General features: G+C 40.8%; 1 protein-coding gene across 1 annotated transcript; it reads right to left on the reverse strand.

Moving 5' to 3' along the window:
* Positions 1 to 501: 501 nt before the first annotated feature.
* Positions 502 to 9893, reverse strand: cxcl12b (chemokine (C-X-C motif) ligand 12b (stromal cell-derived factor 1)). The gene is made up of 4 exons (XM_044029296.1): positions 9736 to 9893; positions 7578 to 7695; positions 2889 to 2972; positions 502 to 1051 (listed from the first exon to the last, which is right to left on the reverse strand). Exons 1-4 carry the CDS (start codon positions 9800 to 9802, stop codon positions 1015 to 1017), a joined length of 306 nt encoding a protein of 101 aa, XP_043885231.1. The 5' UTR covers positions 9803 to 9893; the 3' UTR covers positions 502 to 1014.
* Between the last annotated feature and the right edge of the window lie 276 nt (positions 9894 to 10169).

Below are 10169 nucleotides of genomic sequence, written 5' to 3' on the forward strand. Positions count from 1 at the left end.
ATTGTTCACTTTAATTCTTGTGTCGGACGTCTTGCTCGCGCCTCTTTCTGTGACAGCACTCGGTCGAATCAGTGGACGTCAGTCTGATGATGTCACACGTAGTATCGCCTCAGCTCGCTTGTAACCTCGCCAGAGCAGATACTAAAAAAGGGACCAGGTACTATCGCTAATGGAAGCGCAAAATAACCGTGCTGTGGTGAGGCGAGGCATGCCACGCTAGTGGAAAAGGGGCTTTAGCAACCAAAACCTGTGAGCTGCTACAGCCTCACTATATTATCACCGCTTTCAGCTAAGAAGAAAGAAAAAAAAAGATATTTGCTTACCAGTGTTGCTTTTCCCTGTCCTGCCATTTAAAAAAAGTGGTCTGGGTGTGTACGGGTGGAGGTTTGATCCACTTCTAAGGATCAAAAGATGCTCGCTGCAGCGTCACTTGCGTCCGATGTGTTGTGTTTTCATTGCATAGAATGTATTCGTGCATGCAAAAGACACTGCATATGAATGGCCCCTTACATTCCCAATCTTTATTGTATGAATATAAACAGAACTGATGCTTTTCTAAAGCATCAAAGAGGTAATTGTTTTTGCTATAACTGATAACTGAGTGACCATCGGGGTAGCGTCACCCACCCAAACCTTGTGTTTGAGCGAGAAATCTCAGTTTGTTAGTTAAAGGTTCTACGTACAGACACAGTATTCATTGTGATGCACACATCAGTGCACGCTCTCTCTGTCTGACATTAATATGCATCCCGTTATTCGAGCTGTAGCTGCATTTGGTGCTAACATAAAATGTTGGCCGTGACTGCGTGAGCGTCCAGAGGGATCAGTGGAGGTGGTGCTGGTGCTGGTGCTGGTGGGTGAGCTGAGGATGGCGCAGTTTGAAGTGCTGGTTCTGCGTGTGGTCCAGAGCAGTGGGTTGGTACATGTAGTGTGTTTTTTTTGTTTTTTTCATATGTATCCATAGCAGTGACGGGGAGGTATAGAGGTCCAGCACATATCTGTCTTCCCCTGTGTTTAGTTTTTCTTATTGCGTCTTCTAGATTTCTTCACCCTGGAGAGAGATTCAGAAAGATCAAGATTTATGAGACTCCAATTCGCGACACACCTGAAATTCCCCGTTCATGTTACTACAGCAAAGGTTCCCAACCTCTTTCTGACCAGAATAAATTAAGATTTAGTTAAAATTGTACAATATTTGATTAAAAAGGGAACATAATCAACACATTTGATTAGTTTTAATCCCTTTTTTTATGTCATCTAATATACTGAGTACTCAACTTCTAATACTTTGAATGTATTGTATTGAAAATACTTGTGTTCTTTAGGTATTTAATGCAGGAACTTAATTTTATATTAGTTACTTTTAAATAAAGATTCTGAAAGAGTTTACTTGTCACGTATTACTTTTAAGTGAGTGCGACCTTTTTCCATATTCCAGGCATCGGCGATTTTACCATTTCAAAAATGTGTACATTTCATCTCAAAGAACATATGGAGACCAGGACACATGGGGAGCTCATCGTAGTGCAGTCATGTGCATGTTATGTAGAGGCCTCAGATGTCGGTCTTGATAGGTGAACATCGCAGCATATAAATGTAATTTATGTGCCACTGTGCATTAAAAGGGTGATGCTGATGTAGAACAGCCACGCTCATAAAAAGCCTTTCAAACTAAGAATACAATAAAACATTACTTATATGTACAGTCTGGACTTGTGTAGTCAATATATTTAACACTGTTGTAAAATGGCACATTGATGTAAACGGATGATATTTCTGAATCACCTCTTCACTTTTTATTCTCTCACACCCGAGTTCATGGTGTGGTATATTTATGTTTCTCATTCCAGTTCTATTGCTGCCCAGCAGTGACGATTCTCTGCTGACCAGTAGACTGTAGTGTGTCTCGCTCCAGACTTAAGAAGTGCAATGGTAGCGATTGTTTATTAAGTTACATATCACAGCTTTAGTTAATTGCAGTGCAAATAACTGCAGGACTTACTGAACTGCATTGAACTGTTCCGCTCGGTGGCTGTAGACTAAAAAGTAAGATTGCTACAATGTTAATGTTAACAACTGTGCTAATGGCCCGTAAGATAATTCCCCGTCATAGTGTTGTGCCAGATCAGAGCAGACGCAGAAAAGAAATTTGCATGGTCTTGCGCAGGGCTGGGCGATACAGCTGAAAAGCATATCACGGCATAACTGCCCGGGTTTAGCAACCAAACCCATATGCCCGGGTTATACGTACAGGTCCTTTTAATGACACAATAAATAATATCTTATAATTCCTATGAAATGACTTAATTGGTTTTCACATTATACTTTTTAAGTGTTCATTGTATTTTTAATAAGCAGACATTCAGGCGGGCGATAATCACCAGCAGACATGCAGGGACCTTTCTTTCTTTTTTTTTTTTTACGAGGATTACACACATTTTAACTACACTGAGTGAGCTACTGCAGGTCTAGCTATCAACACTCTCAGAGCTGTCCTGGTCCTGGAGAGGCACCACAGTCAGTCACTGATGTGCCAGAAGTGTTGAAATGTGTAAACATGTGGGGTAAAAAAAAAGAAAAGGGAACAGCTGATGCTCCTGTAGCCTTTGCTGAGGTCTCCGATACATGCTTATGTGAAACAAGGAAGCGGCAGATTCATCAGTCCTCTTCCTTGATGCTAATTATGTCACAGATAATAACTCAGCTACTTGCATCAACTGTGTCAGTGATTTAAAAGAGTTATTATCAGCAGGAAACTGAGGAAAAGGCTATTTTAAACTGTGGTTTATTTCCTCCTTAACCCGGACGGGAGCCGTATTTCATTTCTGTCTCTGTCTGCGATGCTGGTGTTTGAGCAGAGGGGAGTCTGAAGAAGAAGTGTTTCTTACTTGTTAATGGCGTTCTTTAAGTGCTGCTGCAGCCACTTGGTCTCTGGGTTGATGCAGACTTCTCTGTTGTTCTTCAGCTTGGCACTGTTGGAGGAGAGCGGGACAAAAAACAGGAATTGGACTCCACATTCTCATCATTTTGTGTGACTAAGCCTCTTTACATGCAAATATACATTTGCTAAGGTCATTTCTTTCAAGTGGTGCTCACATGAAGCAGAATCGGCAGACATTCAGAGTTTCAGAGTGCATGTTTGAGTCTCATTCAAATTCAGATATAAATCACCCTCAAGGACTTGTCCTGTACTGCAGAGTACTGTCACCTCTGGGCTTCCTTTGTAGCTGAAGATTAACCGATATACACAGTCCAGATATGTATATACTTTATTATGTGTACGCTTAACCAAACTGTAACAGGATCTATTATTTACCTTAAGGACACATGATTTTTAATTAGGTTAAACATTAATAAGAAACTCAGTTAAGTCACATACTGTAGCTGCTTCACTTGGTTTCCTTTGCTGAGCGTTTACTGATTTTTTCTACAGACAGTTCAACATAGAGAGAAGTTCCATGATGATAAATTCATTTACCACATCTGAGTGAGTCAGTTTTGATTTATTTCACTATCCAGTGAATCAATGTGGAACTTGCTTTAGAGAACTAACAACCCATCTGTCACCTCTCATACATTTTAGCCATTTGGGAACATTCTTTAAGCTTTGGAAGTTTAAAGTGACATAAATAAAGGTTGGTGTATGTATAAATAAATAAATGGTTTTAATCCACACAGATTAATTTATTTCTGCATTTAACTTGTTGCTGATCAGCAGTATGTCACCTGTTGGCTGGAACTTAAACACATCAACATCAGACACTTATAATTAAATACGATTTGTTTAAAATGAACAAATTTGGTTAAATGTCTTACACAAAGTGCTGGAATCTTTTGGAAAATAATGGCGTCTTGCAAAACAACAAAACAGTGTGACATTTCAAACATATATCGTATATATTTATTAAGATCATTATAAATGTTTAGGTTAACATAATGATACCAATTATCTCTAACTTACTAATCTGCGGCTAATAAATAACAATAATATAATTGTTTTCCTACAGAAAGCCCTCGTTAACAAAACACTTTACTTAATCTCAGTAAAACCCCAAACATCTCACAAAACATCCTGGTTAAATCCAGTGGATTAGAATTTCTAACCAGCTTTCAGCTTAGTTTCAAGTGCCCCCTTTTAAGCGTCACTTAACCTGCATTATTCAGGCAACACAGATGCCTGTGATAGTACATTTAACACATAATAAAAAACTGATTTAACAGAATTAGTCTTGCCGTGGTAATGAGCACAATACGTCAGGATAATATCTGATCTGGTTTGTGAACTAAACTCTGAAAACCTCAGAACATCCCACCACGAGCTGAAAAGCGGCGGATTACTGCACATAACAGGCTGTCACCCGACTGCCGGTGAAAAATCACAGCTCCTCTGTTTCCACTCAGGCACAGATGGGAAAGGAGTCTCACATGATCACACATCGCACTGTACCATAGGACCTGTAAAACTGTCTCGACACTGGTACACAAAACATGATGCAGACTTGGATTCAGGCTGGTGTGGTTTAAAAAGTAATGAAAGGCCCAGTTTAACGGTAATATTGGCCTAAACTGGGGGAAACCTCTCACATCAAACATCAAAAGGAGCGTTTTTTTGTTTTTGGTTATTTTCACAGGCCTTTTTATCCCTGCCACATTTATATTAGGACACTATAAAATGGCTAAAGCGCTCGTTATCAGAAGAAAAAGCTTCCAGCTTTAATGTGGAAAATAGATTATTTTGAATGTGGAAAATAAGTACATTACTCCAAGAATCCAACTCACTTAAGCCAAGAGTGGAACGGTTGAGTTTGGTATAATACAGTATGTATTTTTTTTGTGTTTCCATTAGGAATAGTACCAAAAATAACCTGCCCCAACTGTTCCATTCTTTGGCACCCTGCGCTTGGGGTCTGGCTCCACCCACGACAGTCAGCTGATTGGGCGACAGAATAGCATCACTCTCATGGCTCGTCTTTGACTATCTTTCTCTTCAAGGCCTGTTGTGTTGTGTTGTGTCACGTTGGTCATGTCGTCAGTACAATGTCATCTTTTTCTTTGCCGTTTTCAAAAAGTTCCCCGTAAAGACGGCTCAAAACGCTGTAGTACATATGACAACACTGTTCGTTGTGCTGTAACGTTGCGCCAAAAACAGAGAAGAAGACGCTGTACACATTACAGAATGAATCGAGCCAGGAGAAAGAAAGGGAAATAAGGTCTGCTTGTGACTGGCAAGAAATCTACCGACTTTCTTTCATAAACCTAAATACATTACGTGAAGGAAATGCACAATTCTGCCGCATGTGTGAGATCCATCTAACTGTATTTAAGGCGGGCGGAGAGTCGGACACACACACCCGGCTTAAACCCGGAAATGTTAGAAGAAGTCAGTGCAAATGAGAAAAAGACAACAGACAAACAATCATGCTGTCGTTTTCAAAAATGAACAAATTTATGATTGTCATAGGAACTACAAATCTCAGCGAGGCTTTTTAGGTGAAAGAACAGTTTTAAAAAAAAGAAGAAAAAAGTGTTGCTCTAAGGAAGGGAAGTCGCATTGATCCCCCTCAATGATTTATAGCTCTGTGCTGACGGAGCGTGTGTGTTCTTGGGAGTGTTGTCAGGCTGATTGATGGAGAGCTGAACCAAATATTTAGAGGAGGATTTGTTCTGTTATCAGACACTGCCCGGGTGAGTTTCAGATCAGTTGTGCTGAAATGGTGGGGGGTGGTGATGGTGAGGGTGGGATCTCACACCTCTGTGGCAAAAGGTTGTTGTATGAGAGTTAACAACTCAGAGGTGTAGTGCCTCACTGCTCCTCTTTCTCCTCCCTCCATCTCTCAGACACATGACGCTGCAAATTGAAACACATTCCTCTCGACAGTCAAACTGCTGTCTGATTCAATTTGTGTCCCTGGCCCTCACCTCCATCACTGCTCCCCCTCTAATGTGCCACCTCCCCTATTCCTCACCCCCATTTAGATGCAGACACATGTGCAAATGAGCAAATGGAGCCTTTAAACTTAAAAGGGCAGTTTGAGAGCATCAGTCCGAGCTTCAGTCCCAAATCCCCCAAACTAACATGTGTGTCAGGAGGCCAAACAGCTCAGTAAGTGGATCTGTGTTTGCTTTTCCTCCAGGGATGTCCCCTTCTTCCCCTGCCCCTCTGTTTTATTAGCGACGGCCGGCTCATCCGCTCTGCTGTTTTCATGTGTCTCCCTTCATCCTGTTTATCTGTCTGCATGTCTGGGTGAGAGCCTAAACCCCAACAGAGAGCCTAAACCCTAATTGACTTGGCTGGAATTTAGAGGACTGGAGTTCCACAAGCAGCAGGTAGTAATTACTTCACAGCAAGTCTATACCAACAGCAAGGTGGGGTGGGGGTTCTGGTGAGGGCACACAGTGGGAAGTGGGGGGTGTGGGGGACAAAGGTCTAAGGGGAAAAAGGGGCTATAATGTTACTGTCTTTCTTTCATCTGAGACACAGGAGCAGCACTCTGCGGGCTCCTCGTCTGACTGACTTCTTGACTCCTTGGGCAGATTTCTGGAGTGATATTTGTGGCCCGGCCGCAGGGTTGCATGTCCTCACTGACCTTTTGCCATTTAATCAGCCTCTCTAACAGTCCCCAACCTGCCCTCCCCCCCCATTTTTGTTTTTTTGGCAGAAGCCCCACAGACTTCTAGCCTTTTGGCCGTGACACTTCTGCTGTCCCATTTTCGAGAGCGAACAAATGAATGAGGCGTTTTGGTTAATGTGTTCCAGACCACTGACATAATTCTCACTGTTGTTAGGGAGTTGGAGTCGGGGAAATTAAAGAAAGAATATGAGGGACATGGGGGGTCAGCAGAAATACAAAGGTAATCACTTTGACCCTTAATTATTGCTTCCTTTGCAAAGCATAAATTGCCCCCCTGAGCTTGCGCCGTCACTGCTTTCCTCTTTCTGAGTGGGTTACGTTGTTTTAAACTCCGGCCTCTCGTTCAGGAAATAAAGGAAGGATATCAACACCATACTTCACACATTCATTCCTACACTACGCTGTATTAAATGAACAATAAACGCTTCATTTGATTTAGTGTAAGATAAGGAGAAGACTGAAATAGTAAATGCAAATACTGCAACTTTTTTAAACTTTTTTCTACATTTCACTGCAAAAAAACTGTTTTCCTTGCAAATGTGTCAAATATGAAGAGATCCACTTGATTCTACTTGTGAACACTGTGCTACTCCTGCTAAAGACAGAACACAGAAACTCAGTTTGACATAGACCTCGACACTGTATGTTCTACAGAGACACAGCTCTGTGAAAAGTTTGTAAACTACAGTGAGATACACATTGTTCTGTATCAAGTACCATCAGGCTGTTTTACTCCAGCACACAAGTGTTCAACCAAAGACTGTGCTACTGCTAATGAAAGATGAATTATCAGCATGCACAGACAGTTTTAACCTTTTTTACATATGGAAACAGGAAACATGTTTAAGGATTCACCTTAAACATGCCAACATCCTTAAGAATTACCAAAAAAAAAAGAGAAAAATTACATTAATGACCCAGTGATTGACACAAGTTTTTACTTACATGACTTGGAAGGGGCAGTTGGGCGTGTGGAGGAACTTGAGCTCTTTGATGGAGCGCTGAGGAACCGTGTTGAGGGTGGAACGACACCAACACCGCTCAACCAGGCTGATTGGCTTTGCTGCGAACACACAAGGACACATTAGCAACAGTGCTGGAAAACTGAATTAGTTCAGGCATTTATTTGCAAACAAACTCGTTTTGGTAAACTTCATGACTTTAAAGGCAAAAGTTCAACATCAATTTCAAACCAAATTTCAATTTTATTCTATTTTAATTGTAATTAAATGCATCGCTTCTCCCATAAAAACCAAAATATCACTGTAACAATTTTAAAATGCATGGGAACTTATGTGTTTACCTGCCGTCCTGAACAACATGTTCATTAAAAAGAGATTAGCACCTTCATCCTGACCGCTTGCTTATAAGCACAAACACACACACACAAAGAATTTTAGCTTTTCACTCCCAGCACCTTCGACGTGGCCTCTCGAAAGGAGAAGGGCCCTCAACATTCAATTTGCAATATTCGCCTCTTTTTTTGTGAAAGAGCACTCTGCGGCTCAGACGGCATCAGTGGCCCCCGTGGAAAACACCACGAGTACATTCTTAAAATGATTACAAATCGCCTTGTGGGGCCCAGAGGAGCGCAGATGCACATGGATAACTTCAAATGCAAGGCGATTACCAAAGTGATTGCAGTTTTGTAATTATTTGCCCTCCAAAGAAACGGTGAAGGTTGCGAAAATGTCAGTTTCGAGGATGAAAGCAAACACCTGGCAGTAAAAGCTTCAATGAATTGAGAAACCATCTAATAGCTATGACTTGAATCCTTATAGTCTCAGCTTGAAAGGAGAAAAACAAAGCTGCACAGAGTCAAGAAATGAAAGGTCATAGAGCAGATGCTGATTTTCCAGATACTTTTTTGATTTGTATCTTCCATTTCCTTGTTACATAAGCACACAGTTCCAACAAAATCAAAGTGCATCAAGTGTAACGAACACACCATTGTTCCCGGCTTTGACCCGATCCCATTGATATGCGTGTTGGTGATGCAACGCCAAATGTCCTGCCACACAAATGGCTAAAAATCCTCAGTAATATCACCCTAATGACTCACACCCATTCAGGGGCTTTTGTCATGCAAACTAAAGGGATCATTATGCAGCACGCAGCACCGGGGCCAGAAGCGAGCGGTCCACTGCTATCACCGCCGCATTGTTTATCCCTAATTAGAAACTAATTAAAAGAAAGCAGAGGGAAAGGACTAATACACACATTTAGACCTAACACTTTAATGTGGAGGTCTCACTGGGGCCAAAGCAACAAGCTTAGCATAATGCAGGACTTAACACACTGACTGCTCCACTGATATAATATAATAGATGCAGACCTGAGTTGTATTGTTTAATAACAAACAAAGAAAGGAGTTAAGTCAAAAATAATAATTTATATATATATATATATATATATATATATATATATATATATATATATATATATATATATATATATATATATATATATATATATATATATATAAACCAAATCAGCTTAATTTGCATGCATTACTCATTAAAACATGATAAAATGCCATGTGTTTATTTCAACTGCTGGTTATCTCCAATACTGATTTTGTAATTCTTTTCATTTAATATCTTTAAGTTGCTTATTTTGTTGTAAAAAAAAAAAAATCTAATAATAAATTAATCTTAAAATACTTGCAAATGAATTCCAAAATTACTAATTGTTTCAGTGCTACAGCAAGAATTTATTGTTATCAATCAGCACACTATTTTTCAGTGTGTGAGTCTGAGATGTAAATGAAATAGAAGCAAAACTGTTATAAATCTTCTCCAATTTCCTTTAGCAACAGGACATGATTCATCCAAACAACTGAAACTCATCACCCGTCAACCAAAAATCTACAAGAGTAAATCCTGACAATAGACTCTCAAGCAACAAGCAGAAGTTCTCATAAACAAAAATAAAATTCATTGTGAAGCCAAAAAGAACCATCATTTAGATTTGACTCATTCTGCTGAGTTTCTAATATAATAATTAGTAACCCAAATAATAAAAGCTGAAGAAAATGTGCATTTTACATGCAGCAAACGGTCTCAAAGAAAGTCATCAAATGTTGTCCCTCTGTCGGACTCACCGCTGTAGGTCGGTGCATGAGTGACCACGGCCAGCAGAGTCATCAGTGCCAGCAGTTTGACATCCATGGTGGAGGAGGGCGAGCAGTCTCAATCTCTCTCCTTCACTTACAATCCAGAGCAGAACTGTGACCACCAGCTCCGATGTGCACTGTGTTAAATCTTCACAGGGCAGAGAGAGAGCTAGGGAGAGAACGAGAGTGCAGGAGGGAGGGGAGAGGGAGTCCCACTTTCTCAGGAGGGAGGGAGGGGGAGGAGGGTCCCAGCACAAGAGGAGAGGAGGTGAAAGTAAAGGAGTGGAGGGCACAGAGAGCGAGAGAGAGGGAGGGAGGGAGGGAGGGAGCAGCAGCAGCGACTCAGCGCAGACTTCCTCAGTTGTAAATGTGTTGGCTGGGAATCAAGAGGAAAGTCTGATGGGAGTTCTTTCTCTCCCTTT

This window comes from Solea senegalensis, linkage group LG6 (genome assembly GCF_019176455.1).
Source record: "Solea senegalensis isolate Sse05_10M linkage group LG6, IFAPA_SoseM_1, whole genome shotgun sequence".
NCBI classification, from domain to species: domain Eukaryota; kingdom Metazoa; phylum Chordata; class Actinopteri; order Pleuronectiformes; family Soleidae; genus Solea; species Solea senegalensis.